Source organism: Heptranchias perlo, chromosome 2 (assembly GCF_035084215.1).
Source record: "Heptranchias perlo isolate sHepPer1 chromosome 2, sHepPer1.hap1, whole genome shotgun sequence".
NCBI lineage: Eukaryota > Metazoa > Chordata > Chondrichthyes > Hexanchiformes > Hexanchidae > Heptranchias > Heptranchias perlo.
The window spans coordinates 23928405-23947743 of NC_090326.1; the positions used below are offsets into that span (position 1 = coordinate 23928405).

The window sequence follows — 19339 nt, forward strand, 5'->3', positions numbered from 1 at the left end:
GGTGCAGGAACAGAGAGGCCTGGGGGTACTCATGCACAAATCTTTGATGAAGGCAGGACAATTTGAGAAGGCTGTTAAAGAAAGCATATGGGATCCTGGGCTTTATAAATAGAGGAATAGAGAGTATAAAAGGAAGGAAGTTATGCTAAATGTTTATAAAACACTGGTTAGGCCTCAGCTGGAGTATTGTATCCAATTCTGGGCACCATACTTTAGGAATGATGTCAAGGCTTTAGAGAGGATGCAGAGGAGATTTACTAGAATGGTACCAGGGATGAGGGACTTCAGTTATGTGGAGAGACTGGTGAAGCTGGGATTGTTCTCCTTAGAGCAGAGAAGGTTAAGGGGAGGTTTGATAGAGGTGTTCAAGATCATGAAGGGTTTTGATAGTTTCTCCTTATTCACTCTATATGTCCAGTGGCAGATGGGTCGGTAATCAGAGGACACAGATTTAAGGTGATTGGCAAAAGAACCAGAGGAGACATGAGGAAAAAATCTTACGCAGCGAGTTGTAATGATCTGGAATTCATTGCCTGAAAGGGAGGTGGGAGCAGATTCAATAGTAACTTTCAAAAGGGAATTGGATAAATACTTGAAGGGGAAAAAATTTGCAGGGCTACAGGGAAAGAGTGGGCGAGTTAGACTAATTGGATAGCACTTTCAAAAAGCCAGCACAGGTACGATGGGCCGAATGGCCTTTTTGTCCGCTGTATCATTCTATGTTTCTATATCATAAATCATATATTCAGTCATAAATCAAATCACGTATGTTTATCACATTAAATTTTATTTTTACTCGTTCATGGGATGTGGGCATCACTGGCAAGGTCAGCATTTATTGCCCATCCCTAATTGCCCTCGAGAAGGTGGGGGTGAGTCCGTGCATAGCGAGATTGTACAACTGAGTGGCTTGCTAGGCCATTTCAGAGGGCAATTAAGAATCAAACACATTGCTGTGGGTCTGGAGTCACATATAGGCCAGACCAGGTAAGGACGGCAGGTTTCCTTCCAAAAAGGGCATTAGTGAACCAGATGGGTTTTTACGACAATCCAGTAGTTTCATGGCCACCATTACTGATACTAGCTTTTTATTTAATTAATTGAATTTAAATTCCCCAGCTGCAGTGGGGGGGATTTGAACATATGACTCTGCATTATTAGTCCAGTAACATAACCACTATGCTACCGTACCCTTGGGTACGTATATGTAATCATATATAATACATATATGTAATCATATCACTGACAAAGTTCTGGATCACCGCTGTCAGAAATCTGTGACTCCAAGCCCCTGAATTCCACCAATATATGACTCTTACCCCCCCCCCCCCCCACCTCCACCTCTTCCCTCACATTCTGAAGGGGGCCCGGCTCCTTCCCGGGGCACGGATCGGGGCCCGGCTCCTTCCCGGGGCACGGATCGGGGCCCGGCTCCTTCCCGGTGCACGGATCGCGGGCCCGGCTCCTTCCCGGGGCACGGATCGGGGCCCGGCTCCTTCCCGGTGCACGGATCGGGGCCCGGCTCCTTCCCGGGGCACGGATCGGGGCCCGGCTCCTTCCCGGGGCACGGATCGGGGCCCGGCTCCTTCCCGGGGCACGGATCGCGGGCCCGGCTCCTTCCCGGGGCACGGATCGCGGGCCCGGCTCCTTCCCGGGGCACGGATCGCGGGCCCGGCTCCTTCCCGGGGCACGGATCGCGGGCCCGGCTCCTTCCCGGGGCACGGATCGGGGCCCGGCTCCTTCCCGGGGCACGGATCGGGGCCCGGCTCCTTCCCGGGGCACGGATCGGGGCCCGGCTCCTTCCCGGGGCACGGATCGGGGCCCGGCTCCTTCCCGGGGCACGGATCGGGGCCCGGCTCCTTCCCGGGGCACGGATCGGGGCCCGGCTCCTTCCCGGGGCACGGATCGCGGGCCCGGCTCCTTCCCGGGGCACGGATCGCGGGCCCGGCTCCTTCCCGGGGCACGGATCGCGGGCCCGGCTCCTTCCCGGGGCACGGATCGCGGGCCCGGCTCCTTCCCGGGGCACGGATCGCGGGCCCGGCTCCTTCCCGGGGCACGGATCGCGGGCCCGGCTCCTTCCCGGGGCACGGATCGCGGGCCCGGCTCCTTCCCGGGGCACGGATCGGGGCCCGGCTCCTTCCCGGGGCACGGATCGGGGCCCGGCTCCTTCCCGGGGCACGGATCGCGGGCCCGGCTCCTTCCCGGGGCACGGATCGCGGGCCCGGCTCCTTCCCGGGGCACGGATCGCGGGCCCGGCTCCTTCCCGGGGCACGGATCGCGGGCCCGGCTCCTTCCCGGGGCACGGATCGCGGGCCCGGCTCCTTCCCGGGGCACGGATCGCGGGCCCGGCTCCTTCCCGGGGCACGGATCGCGGGCGCCCTCCTATCCCTCAGCCAAGTGGCCGTTCTTCATGTGTGAGTCTAAATAGTGAATGTCAGCAGAAGACTATTTGACCTTGAGTGCATCACACACTGAACTAATTTTATGTCCTCGCCCTAAATCTGCACAGATGTACTTTCGGGCAAGGGAATAGTGATCACATGTAGGAACTCTGATCTTGACACCAACGTAGAATCGAGATAAATTTGTAATTAAACAGTTTTGGATTGAATCTCTGCTGATTGGGACTCTAAGACAGTGACAGTGATTCAGTCTGTTCTACTGCTTTGGTGCTTTTAACTTGCGTTACCCACAAAGCATCATCAGAGCTATCACTGGACAGCCAGCATCATCCCATGGGTGGGTGGAGATATTTCATCAGTGAGATCTGCGTTGGATCAGACGCAGGCTGGAGCTTGTCACGAGAGTAAAGCGTGGAACGGTTGAGATTACATAAAGCACAAGAGTCCTTCCTAACATTCCCTTCACAAGAGGTGATCGACAACCGAGTGTTCCTGATCTGTGGTTTTAGCTTTTTGTTTGTGCGGGCAACAGATTTCTCGGTGGACAGTGATTTTTTTTTTTAGTTTCAAAATATACTTCATTTTATAAAATTTAAAGATACACACAGTTCAATGTAAATACACAATTACAATTCAAACAATACAATACGGATCGTACACACTCCAATCCCATCACTACAGTTCAAAACACAGTACATATCTTCTAATACATTCTGTACAATACAAAGTGGGGCGGCCTTACACTGTGGCCTTTCCCCGTGGAGCCTTTGCATAGGCCGCACCTCGCTTCAGTGCGACCCGCAGCACTTACTCCTGGACCTTGGAGTGTGCCAGTCGGCAAAGCTCGATCGTGGACAACTCCTTCACCTGGAAGACCAGCAGGTTTCAGGCGGACCAAAGGGCCTCCTTCACCAAGTTGATGGTCTTCCAGCAGCAGTTGCTATCTGTCTCGGTGTGCGTCCCGATGTGGGCCGTAGGCTTCTGCACCTGAACCTGAACCCTGTGATCAGGACTTCAGTGTTGGAAATCTCCTTACCACACCCTACAAAAGGAATAGCATATATAAGTACAGGCAGGTGACAACGGGAGATTATACATAGTACAAGACAGCCCACCACCTTCTCATTTTTATTTTTATATATATATATATATATAACATACTATGTACATATAACTAATTATGGCAGCCGTGCCTTCAGCTGTCGGCCCTAAGTTTTGGAATTCTCTTCCCTAAACCTCTCCACCTCTCCTCCTTTAAATGTAAGGAATCTTACAACACCAGGTTATAGTCCAACAGTTTTATTTGAAAATCACAAGCTTTCGGAGGCTTTCTCCTTCGGCAGGTGAGTGTCGAGAGTCATTGAAAATTACCGCATATATAGTCATAGAACAATGTCTGGTGATTACAGACAATCTTTCCAACTGCCTGTTATCAAGGCAATCAAATGAATTGAATAGTGTTCAGACAGAGAAACCTCAGATACCCCAGACAACTGAATATACAAACGGCCAGAACCAAAGAAAGAGAGGGAGGGAGAGAGAGAGAGAAACATCTGAAAGGAAGAGAAAGAGAGAGAATGTCCAGTTGTATTAAAAACAGATAACTTTTTTTTCCCCTGGTGGGGTTACGTGTAGCGCGACATGAACCCAAGATCCCGGTTGAGGCCGTCCTCATGGGTGCGGAACTTGGCTATCAATTTCTGCTCGACGATTTTGCATTGTCTTGTGTCTCGAAGGCCGCCTTGGAGAACGCTTTCCCGAAGATCGGTGGCTGAATGTCCTTGACTGCTGAAGTGTTCCCCGACTGGGAGGGAACCCTCCTGTCTGGCGATTGTTGCGTGGTGTCCATTCATCCGTTGTCGCAGTGTCTGCATGGTCTCGCCGATGTACCACGCTCTGGGGCATCCTTTCCTGCAACGTATGAGGTAGACAACATTGGCCGAGTCACAGGAGTATGAACCATGTACCTGGTGGGTGGTGTCCTCTCGTGTGATGGTGGTATCTGTGTCGATGATCTGGCATGTCTTGCAGAGGTTGCCGTGGCAGGGTTGTGTGGTGTGGTGGATGCTGTTCTCCTGAAAGCTGAGTAATTTGCTGCGAACGATTGTCTGTTTGAGGTTGGGTGGCTGTTTGAAAGCGAGTAGTGGAGGTGTGGGGATGGCCTTAGCGAGGTGTTCATTGTCATCGATGACATGTTGAAGGCTGCGGAGAACATGGCGTAGTTTCTCCGCTCCGGGGAAGTACTGGACGACGAAGGGTACTCTGTTGGTTGTGTCCCGTGTTTGTCTTCTGAGGAGGTCTATGTGATTTTTCGCTGTGGCCCATCGGAACCCGGGCCACAGCGAAAAATGTACACATTTGTACACCCCAGTCCAACACCGGCATCTCCACATCACATCTCCTCCTTTAAGACGCTCCTTAAAACCTACCACTTTAACAAGCTTTTGGTCACCTGTCCTAATGTCTCCTTATGTGGCTCGATGTCTAATTTTGGCCGATTACGCTCCTGTGAAGTGCCTTGGGATGTTTCACTATGTTAAAGGTGTTTTATAAATGCAAGATATTGTTATATATACATCTATGTATAAAACTGTAAAAGCTATTTATAGTATGGGTGTACATATATCCTAAATTTAAAAATGATATATAAAATAGTTAACTATACGGTTGAAGTGTTGCTGTTCCATTGCTTGCCTGCCTATACTTTCTATACTAGCGAGTCTCTTGTAGCACTGCTAACAATGAATCAGTCAGAAGAGTGTGATGGGAAAAGTGTGACAGAAAGTGTTATATCTTACAGTAGAATTCTGAGTCGAGCACACTGTTGCTGTGTCACGTTTACTTCCTGTGACACTTCATTGATAACACCCTCTGAATCATTCTGAGCAGTGCTGCAGGAGATATCATGTCTCCCACAGGCAGTGTGTGCTTCACATTAGAGTTTTTATATATAAGGGCCAGATTTCTTTGGATATTTAGGCGCATTTCTGCTGTAACTCCGGTGGGAGCCCATCAGGACAGCTTGGAGATTGGCCGGGACCAAGATGCGCCAGATCCTGACCTGAGCTGGGAATTCCCTTTACCTGCCACCCTCTACAAGGCCAGCCATGTCAGAGGGGATGTACCTCTGGAGGCCGGTACTCTTACTCAGATGGTGTACGAGCCCCCAATAGGCCACAAGTGGATCCCAACAATGGAGAGGGGGTCCGGTCGAGAGGAGAACCCAAGACCCTGAAGATGGACAATTATAGATGGGTCTGAAGGGGAACCTAACTGGGGTCTCTGGGGGACTAGCCCCTACCCACCGCCCCCCCCACCTCCAATCCCCAACCCCGGGTCAGCTGGCGGGGTCAGTATTGGATGGCATTGGCCAGCATGAGTCTTGCATAATTATCAGGAACATGAGCCAGGGAATTTTGGCCTCAAATAGTCTGCTGATAATTCAAACTTGTTTTCTGTGCTAAAAATCAAATAATTTGAATTAAGAGGAATAGATTCTGTCTGCGTGTCTCTGTAGGTGTGTGTGCGTTTGCGTGTATGTAATACATACCAGTCGATCTCCTGTGGCATTGCACATAAGGGGGGTGATTTTGAACCCCAAAAATGGTTGGTTTGGGGGCGGGTGGGAGTTGAAAATAGTTGTTTTTTGGGTCGCGACCGCAACCCGGCTTTATTTCCGGGTTTAACGTCAGTGTGTAAAAGTACAGGCTTCCCACTGGGAATGCAAAGTCTGAAAATTTCACAGTCACGACCCAAAGAAACAATTATTTTCAACTCTCACCCGCCCCCAACCCACCCGTACTTGGGGTTTAAAATCACTCCCAAGGAGTCGAGTCCAAGTTTCGTATTTAGGTGAAGCAGGGTTAGCGAGCAGAGAAATTCAGTCCCCATTTTAAAGTCATCCCATTTTGAATTTTTTTTTACATTGTAATTTCATTTTATGTTGTTATTTATTGATAAATAGCAAAACATACAGAGTTTGAGAAACGAAATAGTTGATTAGCGAGTCAGAGGTTCACACCACCACCTCTGGTGAGGAGAATGTAATTACAGATTTTGTGTGACACACCACCACCTTTCACTATCTCAGGGTGTCCCAAAGCGCTTTACAGCCAATTAAGTACATTTTGAAGCATGGTCACTGTTGTAATGTAAGAACTGCATTAAGCATGCCCAGCGAAGATAAAACCGATCATGGAAACAAGTGATATGGGGTTGAGGCTAATTAAAGGGGCTTTCAGCATGCGACTGTAGCATTGGTGCGAAAAGGTTTCACTTCACACCGACACTGCAGTTATAGTGTAAATAGAGCCTGAATCTGGAGTCAGGACTCAACCTGACACCAGAGCGAAGCGGAGTGAGCCTCCCTGAATGTAATAGCCTCACTCCACTTTGCTTCAGAGTCAGTTCGGGCCTTCAAACCCAGTTTACACTCCACAAGTTTAGCATTGGTGTAAAGCCACAACAGCTAAGCTTGTGGTAAGGATGTGCAGTAAGTGTCGATTGCACCAGGCATGAAATGCACCTGGTCTAGGTGTATGTGTGTGTTTACTGGCACAATGGGGGCTCTCACAGCTGGGTGCTTTGCAGGTGTCTTTTTTAAAAAAAAAGAACTTGCATTTATATAGCGCCTTTCACAAACTCAGGACGACCCAAAGCACTTTACAGCCAATGAAGTGTAGTCACTGTTGTCATGTAGGAAACACCTGCAGCCAATTTGCGGACAACAAGGTCCCACAAACAGCAGTTATATACATTTCCAGGTAATTTGTTTTTTAGTGATGTTGGTTAAGGGATAAATATTGGCCAGGACACCGGGGGGGGGGGGAACTCCCCTGTTCTTCCTCAAAATTGTGCCATGGGATCTTTTACGTTAAACTGAGGCCCATCTGCCCTCTCAGGTGAACATCTCATTCAGAAGAGGGGATTTGGTCGAATGAACTGGACTCCAGTTTATCCCACTATCGTTCACTGCCTCGGATGGAGCACACGGACACCTGTGATTTCCCTGCGATTTTGTTGTGTGACCTTTTTACCTGCGGTAGGATTCTATTGTATGGAATGATCTGTCAGTTCAATTCTATTTAGCAACTTGCCCCAACATTATTACAAAAACATCGGTGTAAGGTCACATACCTTGGGATTAGCGTTAAAAAGAAAAGTGGTGCTTGCATTAACTGGTGATTAATATGTGCTGGGACTTGAATTGGGGATGAGATAATATTATATGGAAGCACCTTTACCCTCCCTGAGTGCATTTTGCTTTATTTCTGTGTGTGTCCTTTTTCAACCTAAAAGGCAGTAGCTGCTGTAAAGGGGCTATTAATGTAGAGAAAGCCTAAGGCTGAGGTAGTTACATGTGAGGGTGTGACACATGAAGCTGATTGCACAACTCAAAAATCTAGAGGTCAGGAAGGAGTTATGACTCGCCTTACAATGGAATTCCTTCCATTCAATGTTGTGGTCATGAGTCAGACTTCATAATGTCACTTTTTTGGACAACTGACTACGATGGGAACCAAATGAATTTGAAGAGCTGTTCAATATACTCCCTATTAAAACATAAGAGATGCATCTTCCCTTTCTTCAGAGGTGCCTATGGCTATCACCATTTTCATGGTTTTATCACGCAGCTTTGCTCATGTTTCTGATTGCTTGACCTGCTGGATTTGAAGTTAGGACGTATTTTCAGATGGATAGAGTTTAAAAAAAGACAGGGTTTGAAATGTAAGGGAATATAATCCCTGCTCCAATTCATCATATGTAGTGATTTTTCCCTACAGTCTATGGAAACCGGTGCAGGGAACTGTTAATCTCAAGGCCGCAGTCTTAATAGGGGATTTAAAAAAAAATTCGTTCATGGGATGTGGGCGTCGCTGGCGAGGCCGGCATTTATTGCCCATCCCTAATTGCCCTTGAGAAGGTGGTGGTGAGCCGCCTTCTTGAACCGCTGCAGTCCGTGTGGTGAAGGTTCTCCCATAATGCTGTTAGGAAGGGAGTTCTAGGATTTTGACCCACTTGATTGGGGGCTGGGGGCTATATTTTTAGTACATCCTGGTTTCATAGTGATATCAAAATTATGGAAGTATACAAAATTGTCCCACAGAGAGAGCTCTTCACACCTGGTACCAGTTCCAATGTCGAGGCGATACCGTTCTCAAATGAGAGGCAGAAAGCTGATTATTGCACTATTTCTTCTTCAGCCTGAGGTCCCTTATTCCAGAGTAGAGACCTCACTCAACCCTTATCAGTGATACTTTATTGTTGCAATGTAACTGTCAGATTCAAAGTGCACTGTTGGAATAATAATACTACAGGAATCTTATTGGACAATCCCATAGTCTGATCATTGCTCGTCAAGTTCCTCAGTGCTGAGCATTTGGACCAGCTGATTGAAGACTGCGATTTATTGGAGAAGGGGTTGATTTACAGGGCTTCCAATAAATATATGACATCTACCCTTGATTGAGGAGCTAACCCCTCACTTGGTTGTCCTCCATCACACAGAGTCTTTTAATAACAAACTGTAACTTTTATAATTTTAATAAAACCTGCGTCATGAGCAACTCTTTTACATGAGCCTGTGGTAAACATGGGCCTCTTTTCCAATGCTCTTGATCATCATGAGGACCTGAAGGCCATTAATTTGAACTTGCTACCTTTTCATTTTTTACTCTGCATGTAATTCTATTGATGCTGCAGATTTTCCAAAACCATTATATAAAGATAATCATGGGTACTGTATGTTGTTGCTAATCTCGGATTGAAAACCAGTCAAGGGGCGTTCATTCTAGATGGAAGGGTTAAGATTTGCACAAATGGTTGCCCAGACCAGAGGATGTTTTGATGCAAACAGGAAGGTTCTAGGTTCTTGCCCCAGGAAAGCTAATTCCTCAAAGCCGCTTGCTTTTGGGCGAGTCCTGTCCCTGGGCATTAGAGATACTACTACTTGAAGGTACAATTTTATATCCTGGAAGAACTGACCTCACCCATAGTTTAGTGAGACCCTTTCAAGAGTCGGGCTGAGTTTAACACTCAACAGGAGAGTCCTAACACAAACTCAGTACCACATGCAATGTGTAAACCTTTAGTCGGTGCTCCTAGGTGCAGTTGCTATGAGAGCAAAGCAGCTATTGATCAGTAGAACTGGGCTTTGAAATGAAAGTGACTGAAGGGTGTTGAAATGCCAATGCATGTATTTACAGGGCGATGGGCTGCAGGTTCAAATCCCCACCCCCAATATTGCTGACTTGCCAGTCTCAAACATGCCACTCCTGGGGCTGAATGCCATCCCCCCCTTGGATCCACACCTAAACCCACAGGAATGGAAAATGAGAGAGTCAGCTATGGAATGTAGCTGCGCACCTCCTGGTAACTGGTTTTGCACAGCCTTCTCCATAGCCGTCTATCGGGATTCCTGACTGCATCTAGTTTCACTGCCTGAGGGGAGGGAAACCAGGGAGAAAAACATGTGAATGAAGTTAAAGGTAAACAACAATGTTTTTTTCAGGAATAAGTTAATCCTAGGACTTCTTGATCTGCTTCACATCAGTTGTGTTGGGTTTGCTTACAGGTTGTGCCTGATGCTGTTTGCTGTACAATACCTGACGTGTTTTACCATTTTTGTTTGTAAACTGTTTTTTCGTAGGTCGGCACAGCCAGGTATATGGCGCCTGAGGTGCTAGAGTCCCGAATTAACTTGGAGGATATTGAGGCATTTAAACAGACTGATGTATATTCAATGGCACTAGTTCTGTGGGAGATGGCATCGCGATGTACTGTGGTTGGCGGTAAGTGGCATTAAGGTTTTATATTTTAAAACTACAAAGGGCAATCATTTATAACTGTGTTTAACAATAAGATCTCCATTTCTTTCCTGTTTATGCACCTGAGAATTTCAACAAGAAATGTGGGAGGGGACTGATGAATCGAAGAAAAATTATCATAGGTGTCAGCCATGGCTCACTCTCTCCTCTGAGTAAGATGTTAAACTGAGGCCCCGTCTGCCCTCTCAAGTAGACTTAAAAGATCCCAAGGCACTATTTCAAAGAAGAGTAGGGGAGTTCTCCCTAGTGTCCTGGCCAATATTTATCCCTCGACTAACATCACTAAAAAACGGATTATTTGGTCATTATCTCATTGCTGTTTGTGGGACCTTGCTGTGCACAAATTGGCTGCCAGGTTTCCTACATTACAACAGTCACTACACTTCAAAAGTACTTAATTGGCTGTAAAGCACTTTGGGACGTCCTGAAGTCGTGAAAGGTGCTCTATAAATGCAAGTACGTCTTTTCATAGGATAGATATTGTCCAGTTAATTTGGACTTGATGATGGCCTGATGATGGATTGGATTTCTACCATTTATCTAGAATAATGTTGCTGCATAGAACAATGTCTCATGCTCAAATGATGCTTCTACTTTGCTGATGTCCCACTGTTGCTGTCTGGGGAGGATGAGCTTCAAGTGCCACTCTCTTCCTTTTAATTTTCACTTGACTACTAGTCATAAGAACATAAGAAATAGGAGCAGGAATAGACCATACGGCCCCTCGAGCCTGCTCTGCCATTCAATAAGATCATGGCTAATCTTCAACCTCAACTCCACTTTCCCACCCTATCCCCATATCCCTTGATTCCCTTAGAGTCCAAAAATCTATTGATCTCAGCCTTGAATATACTCAACGACTGAGCATCCGCAGCCCTCTAGGGTAGAGAATTCCAAATATTCATGACCCCCTGAGTGAATAAATTCCTCCTCATCTCGGTCCTAAATGTCCGACCCCTTATCCTGTGATTGTGCCCCCTAGTTCTAGACTCTCCAGCCAGGGGAAACATCCTCTCAGCATCTACCCTGTCGAGCCCTCTCAGAATCTTATATGTTTCAATGAGATCACCTCTCATTCTCCTAAACTCCAGAGAGTATAGGCCCATTCTACTTAATCTCTCCTCATAGGACAACTGTCTCATCCCAGGAATCAATCTAGTGAACCTTTGTTGCACCGCCTCTAAGGCAAGTATATCCTTCCTTAGGTAAGACGACCAAAACTCTACACAGTACTCCAGGTGTAGTCTCACCAAAACCCTGTACAATTGCAACAAAACTTCCTTACTCTTGTACGCCAACCCCCTTGCAATAAAGGCCAACATACCATTTGCCTTCCTAATTGCTTGCTGTACCTGCGTGTTAACTTTCTGTGATTCGTGTACAAGGACACACAAATCTCTCTGAACACCAACATGTAATAGTTTCTCACCATTTAAAAAATATTCTGTTTTTCTATTCTTCCTACCAAAATGAATAACCTCACATTTCCCCACATTATACTCCATCTGCCACCGTCTCTCCCGTTCACTCAACCTGTCTGTATCCCTTTGTAGACTCTTTGTGTCCTCCTCACAGCTTACTTTCCCACCTAGCTTTGTATAAGTCAGCAAACTTGGATAGATTACACTCAGTCCCTTCATCTAAATCATTAATATAGATTGGGCTCCACTCTTTTGTGCGATGATTCAGTTGGTTCATAATGTGTGAACACAAGAATTGGCTCCTCATATGTACTCCACTGAAACTGGATCCCTTAACTGAAATTTGCATTCATGGATCCATATTTTCTTGGCCCTTTGATATCTTCAGTTTCCTGTACGTTGGGGCTTTCATACCATGGAGTGTAGCCAACAGACGGAGACACATGTCACCCATTAGCGGAACTTGTACAATATAAAAGTGCCTAGAAACTGACAGTCATAACTGGGGTAAAGTTAACCCATTTCCAGAGGGCATTGGAATGTGCAGGGGGCTAAAGACTGACCTTTCACCTCCAGGATCTGAATCCAGCCAATACAAGCAGAATGAAAGCCTCTTCTATCTGCTAGCTCTAAGGGTCCCGTGCAACATAAATTTGAGTAGACTCAATGCCGTTGCGATTGGGCAAAGTGGCAACGAAATTACCCGTAATTTGATACTAAATTTGCAATCTGACTCGAGAAGGCCACAAGATGGCTGGTGTGGGAAATGGAAAATGCCACCTGGTTACAATGGAGGGGCAGCAGAGGTTTGGGACTGAGGCATGTTGAGGAAGAGAGAGAGGAGATTTGCTCTACATCCAACTGTGCTGTACTTAGCCTGGGACCCCTTGATATTGGCAGTGTGTGTCTGAAATGGATGTGTTCCAATCTGCAGAACTAACATCCCTAATCTTAACGAGCACAAGATTCACACAACAAATATCAATCCATTTTCTCCGCATTCATTGCGTTAAATAAGCTCCCTCCCTTTCCCTCTCTCCAGTGCCCAGCATTATTTCCTTCATAGAATCATAGAAAATTTACGGCACAGAAGGAGGCCATTCGGCCCATTGTGCCCGCGCCGGCTGAGAAACGAGCCACCCAGGCTATTCCCACTTTCCTGCATTTGGTCCGTAGCTCTGCAGGTCACGGCTCTTCAGGTGCACATCCAGGTATTTTTTAAATGAGTTGAGGGTTTCTGCCTCTAACACCCTCTCAGGCAGTGAGCTCCACACCCCCACCATCCTCTGGGTGAAAACATTTCTCCCCTCAGCTCCCCTCTAATGCTTCTACCAATTACTTTAAATCTATGCCCCCTGTTTATTGACCCCATCCGCTAAGGGAAATAGCTCCTTCCAAACCACTCTATCTAAGCCCCTCATAATTTTGTACACCTCAATCAAATCACCCCTCAGCCTCCTCTGTTCGAAGGAAAACAACCCCAGCCATAGCTAAAATTCTCCAGTCCTGGCAACATCCTCGTAAATCTCCTCTGTGCCCTCTCTAATGCAATTACATCTTTCCTGTAATGTGGTGACCAGAACTGTACACAGTACTCAAGCTGTGGCCTAACTAGTGTTTTATACAGTTCCAGCATAACATCCCTGCTTTTATATTCTATGCCTCGGCTAATAAAGGAAAGCATTCCATATGCCTTCTTAACCACCTGTCCTGCTACTTTCAGGGATCTGTGGACATGCACTCCAAGGTCCCTCACTTCCTCTACACCTCTCAGTATCCTCCCATTTATTGTGTATTCCTTTGCCTTGTTTGCTCTCCCTAAATGCATTACCTGACACTTCTCTGGATTGAATTTCATTTGCCATTTTCTGCCCATCTGACCAGTCCATTGATATCTTCCTGCAGTCTACAGCTTTCCTCCTCACTATCAACCACACGGCCTATCTTTGTGTGATCATAAATTTCTTAATCATTCCCCCTACGTTTAAGTCCAACTTGTTAATGTATACCACAAAAAGCAAAGGACCTAGTACCGAGCCCTGCGGCACCCCACTGGAAACAGTCTTGACCTAGAAGATAGGCAGGTGATCTGTTCCTGGCCCTATGTTGATTCCATTCTTGAGCTAAGTACTGAGATATGTGTGATAGATTGGTTCCGTGGGCAACTCCTTGTGATCAAGTATCTCAAGCCTCCCTGCTCGGCGTCTCATCAGAATAGTATGGCCGAGAACTGGAACTCGCTGTGGGAGCAAACCCGCAACCTACCATTTTGTGGCAGACTGTTACATTTTTCTTTACAATATTCAGTTGTGGAAATGTGCATTAAGGAAATTCAACACAATGTCAGAAAGCCCGGACCATACACACCAATGATTGCCATGTTTGTATCAAGGATACACAAGGATTGTTGGGACATCCGGGACAATCTCTTATCAGTATTGTCTGGAGTCCTTCTACTGGAGAAATGTGTTACCTTTAGTTGGTACCCACTTGAAATTCCAGTTGAGATTAGGAACATGATTTATTAGTAACACTGGGGAAGGGAGCCTTAGTCCTCTGCTCCACCACTCCATGGTGGAACGCAACAACTAGCATGGTTTTTTAAACATTCAATCTCTGATTATGGGTATCGCTAGCAAGGCCAGCATTTATTGTCCCTAGATGCCCTTGAGAAGGTGGGGCTGAGCCTTCTTCTTGAACCGCTGGAGTCCGTGTGGTGAAGGTTCCTCCACAGTGTTGTTAAGTAGGGAGTTCCAGGATTTTGACCCAGCGACGATGAAGAAACAGCGATTATATTTCCAAGTCGGGATGGAGTGTGACTTGGAGGGGAGCTTGGAGGTGATGATGTTCGCATGTCGGAGGTCGTGTGAGGGGTCGGAGATCATGGTGGGGGAGATGGTCGGAGCTCGTGGTGGGAGGGGGGGGGTGGTCGGAGATTGTGGTGGGGGAGATGGTCGAAGATCGTGGTGGTCGGAGATCGTGGTGGGGGAGATGGTGGAAGATCGTGGTGGGAGGGGTGGTGGTCGGAGATCGTGGTGGGAGGGGGGGGTGGTTGGAGCTCGTGGTGGGAGTGGGGGGTGGTCGGAGATTGTGGTGGGGGAGATGGTCGGAGCTCGTGGTGGGAGGGGGGGGGGTGGTCGGAGATCGTGGTGGGGGAGATGGTGGAAGATCGTGGTGGGAGGGGTGGTGGTCGGAGATCGTGGTGGGAGGGGGGGGTGGTTGGAGCTCGTGGTGGGAGGGGGGAGTGGTCGGAGATTGTGGTGGGGGAGATGGTCGGAGCTCGTGGTGGGAGGGGGGGGGGGTGGTCGGAGATCGTGGTGGGGGAGATGGTGGAAGATCGTGGTGGGAGGGGGGGGGGTGGTCGGAGATCGTGGTGGGGGAGATGGTCGGAGCTCGTGGTGGGAGGGGGGGGGGTGGTCGGAGATCGTGGTGGGGGAGATGGTGGAAGATCGTGGTGGGAGGGGGGGGGTGGTCGGAGATCGTGGTGGGGGAGATGGTGGAAGATCGTGGTGGGAGGGGTGGTGGTCGGAGATCGTGGTGGTCGGAGATCGTGGTGGTCGGAGATCGTGGTGGGGGAGATGGTGGGAGAGGTGGTGGTCGGAGATCGCGGTGGGAGGTGTTTGGTCGGAGATTGTGATTGGCGGGGGGGGGGGATGATCAGAGATCCTGGTAGGGTGGTGGAGGAAACACTCCTGCTCCTCTGGGGCCACAAGCAGTGCAATAAAGGCACTTACCTACTGAGCCAGGCCTTCTTGCCTCCTCTTACATGGCATGAAGCAGAAGGCCTGGGAATCCCGGCTCCCAAGAGTTAAAAATAAAAAACCTGTCAAAATGGAGGCCCGCAGCCTCCTTTAAAAGCTTTCACTGACCGACCTGCCTCCTGAGAGCGGTTTGATCACTCGACCTGCCTCCGTTAAAACCGGGAGTGGACGGGTTGGAGGCAAGTTGGGGTCGGGTTTTACTTTTTTACGATTTTTACCTTCTCACCCTCTCCCAAACCACCCATTTGTGAGGTTAAAATTTACCCCCGGGTGTCATCTTATTATATTGATTAAAAGTATTGAGTCAGGGTTCAGCAAATGTTAACCTAAGACTCAAACTTTCCAACATCAGCTATATCCTGTGAAGCCCAGGGTTCCAATGCAACAGTCAGGTAATATGGTTCTACAGTCTGTCACTCAATGAAGCGTTAAATGCTGCTGGGGAGAAAACACAAATGCTGGAAATGCACAGCAGCTCAGTCATGACCAGAAGAGAGAAAGAACAGTTAATGTTTTGAGTGGGACCGCTCAGGGAAACTGTGATGAAATGATTCACCAAACCATTAACTTATCTTTCTCATTCAGGCACCGAGTGCTGCTCATATCAAAACACTTTCTGTTTTCATTAAATGTTGTCTGTTTGCGATGTGAAAAATGTTTTTAGCGCCTGATTGCACTGCCTTGTCAGGAGAAACTTCTTTACTCAGAGTGTGGTTGGAATGTTGAACTTGCCACCACATGGAGTAGTTGAAGCAACTCGCATAGATGCATTTAAAGGGGAAGCTAGATAAACACATGAGGGAGAAAGGGATAGAAGGACACGCTGATAGGGTTAGATGAAGTAGGGAGGGAGGAGGCTCATGTGGAGCATGAACACCGGCATAGACCAGTTGGGCCGAATGGCCTGTTTCTGTGCTGTAAATTCTGTGTAATTCTACGTTGACTAGCGTTTCCTAACTTTTCAAAAACAGCACCTAGTAAACCGAAGAAACCTGCTGTTGTTTTATCATGAAATTCGGAAAGAAGGCTGCTATTTCATGAAAGCTATCTGAAAAACAAAAGGCAACGTTGGGTTTGTCGTAAGTTGGCACCTTCTTGTAAATAGAGCCATTGACTCTGCAGAGAGCGAGGACTGAGGTCATTGTTCTGTGAGGGCCTTTCAGTGACCAGCCGTGACTGGACAGAAGCTCTCTGCCTGGTACTGAGTTTTGGTTGTTCTTTTTATCCTGACGTTGAATGTTCGAAACCTCTCAATAGGGGCCACCCACCTCCAGAGAGTTAAAATCTCCCCTTAATCCATTTATTCCTGTCAAGCAGCTGACTGAAACTGCCTGAGGACATTTTCCCTTTTAAAACAAATATTTGCATTATAATCGGGTTGCTGAGTAATTATCAGCTAACAAAACAAGTGCCTGGGCTCACGTTCCAACATAGCTCCACTTCCCATTGGATTACGCTGTGCTTTAGGTGAAGCCTGTGTCCAAGGCCTCAAGGAGACATGGGGCATTCTTATCTGTTACAAATGCAAAGCTAGGGTAAATGCTATTAAAATTGAATCTGGATTTCTGTACCCCAACGGGCTACTCCCCAACAAAAAAAACCCACAGAAATAGACATTTCCTATAGTTCTGCCACTGGGAAAAGTAAACTTCCTTTCCTGGTTTTTCTTCCTGCTCCAGTTGAACGCCCCGTCAACCTTGCTCATGTCCACTAATCTCCAGTTGAAAATGAATGTGAACTGAAACGTGTTGAGACTTAAGTCTCTGTGATCGCTTTCTTTGGTTCTTTGTGCTTCTCAAATACCGATTCTTTTGAGCGCTCGGCAACTTAATTGTTTGCTAAATGTTTTTGGCACGTACTGTTGTGTTTTTAAAAAAAAAAATAACTGCTGGCATTGGTGCCAACAATTAAGAGTGGAGTTGGCAATGGGTCACAGAATAATTGGCCGCATAGCTTTAAGTGCTGAAAATCCACAACTGGCAGTCATACTTTCGCCACAAAGTTCTTTTGCTTTCCCTGTGCTCTCTGACCTACATTGGCTCCCGGTCCGGCAACGCCTCGATTTTTAAAATTCTCATCCTTGTTTTCAAATCCCTCCATGGCCTCACCCCTCCCTATCTCTGTAATCTCCTCCTGCCCTACAACCCTCCGAGATCTCCGCGCTCCTCCAATTCTGGCCTCTTGCGCAGACCCAATTTTCATCACTCCACCATTGGCGGCCGTGCCTTCAGCTGCCTAGATCCTAAGCTCTGGAATTCCCTCCCTAAACCTCTCCACCTCTCTCTCCTCCTTTTAAGACGCTCCTTAAAACCTACCTCTTTGACCAAGCATTTGGCCACCTGTCCTAATATCTCCCTATGTGGCTCAGTGTCAAATTTTGTTTGATAATCGCTCCTGTGAAGCGCCTTGGGACGCTATATAAATGCAAGTTGCTGTTGCTTCTTTATGTTGCTCGCAACAATGTTGAAGTTTGTTGAGCATGCTGTGCTGTTGATAAGAAACTTAGGTCCATTTTTTAACCATTCCCACGAGACTGTGAAGTTACTCTTTTAAAAATAAAATTTCAAATGCAAACTCCCTGTATTGACGCCCCTCAGATTCCTCAGCAGCAAGCAGATAGTTTCAGCCTTGCATTAAAAATGGAACATATGGTGATTGACATTCATTGAGAACATCCCTGTTCTCTGCACTTACTGCTGTTGGTGGTCTAGGCTGCGATGGCCTGTTTCTCAAACCTGGTGATATCTAGGTTTTTTTTTCATCTTTCAATCCTTCAGTGGAACAGGTGACCAAAAGTTTGATGAAAAAGGTAGGTTTTAAGGGGTAACTTGAAGGCGGAGAGAGAGTTAGAGAGGTGGAGAGGTTTAGGGAGGGAGTTCCAGAGCCTAGGGCAGAAACGGCTGAAACCACAGCTGCCAATGGGTGGGGCGGGCACAAGAGACCAGAGTTGGAGGAACACCAAGATCTCTGAGGGTTGTAGGGCTGGAGGAGGTTACAGAGAGAGAGGGAGGGGCGAGATCATGGAGGGATTTGAACACAAGGATGAGAATTTTAAATTTCAGATATTGGTGGACCAGGAGCCATTGTAGGTCAACGAGCACAGGGTGATGGGTGAGTGAAATTTGGTGCGGAGTAGGGTAAGGGCAGCAGAGTTTTGGAGAGTATCATGTACTGAGCAGTAGGTTGTTTATGCAAGACCTCGGGGAGCAGCTGCTACACTTCAACAATTGCACAGCTAAACACAAAGCTTCTCCTGGACTGCTTGTGGACGCCTGCCCCTATTGCAGAAGTTCAAACGGCATAATAAACTCGCTTGTTGAGCCAGAGCTGCAGGAACGTGTGGTTAACCTACGATGTGCCATTTGGGATTCCAGTACAATGTCTCCAAATCTCTCTGTATCCAGCAAGTTTTTTTTTTATTCGTACATGGGATGTGGGCATCGCTGGCTAGGCCAGCATTTATTGCCTGTCCCTAATTGCCCTTGCTCTCACATGTTGTGAGAGATCTGCCCTTGTGACAGTTGCCTCCAGCACCGCCATGTTTGTTTATCTACCTCATGCACAAGGAAAAGCAAGCAGAAAAAAACCGACATCCGCTACCACAAAATGTGGCTCAATTAGGCACTTTAGTCTAGTCTTAAGACCAGGCCGGAATAGGCTGTTCCCGACTGACAGCTGGATAAAAGCATTTTTGTGGCATAGCTAATATAACTACAATATCTACTCCTTGTGGACTTTGCTATCTATCCACTCCTTAACAGATGTTCACCAGCTGCAGGAGCTCTGTTTGTCACCAATGAACTAGCCGACAGCAAAGTAGGTATAAATTCAGTGGCTCAGTAATTTGGCTTGGTATCACACTGATGTACAAAAAAATGTGACACTGGAGCTCAGGAAGCAAACTGCAGGCTTTATTTGATCACAAAACA

The 19339-nt window shown here is 47.3% G+C and overlaps 1 protein-coding gene across 1 annotated transcript in view; it reads left to right on the forward strand.

Moving 5' to 3' along the window:
* Positions 1 to 19339, forward strand: part of tgfbr2b (transforming growth factor beta receptor 2b) — a 75611-nt gene that overhangs the window by 46840 nt on the left and 9432 nt on the right. The window contains exon 5 of the mRNA XM_068001152.1: positions 10051 to 10192. Within this exon, the coding sequence (XP_067857253.1) occupies positions 10051 to 10192 (142 nt within the window). The remainder of the gene's footprint in view (positions 1 to 10050; positions 10193 to 19339) is intronic.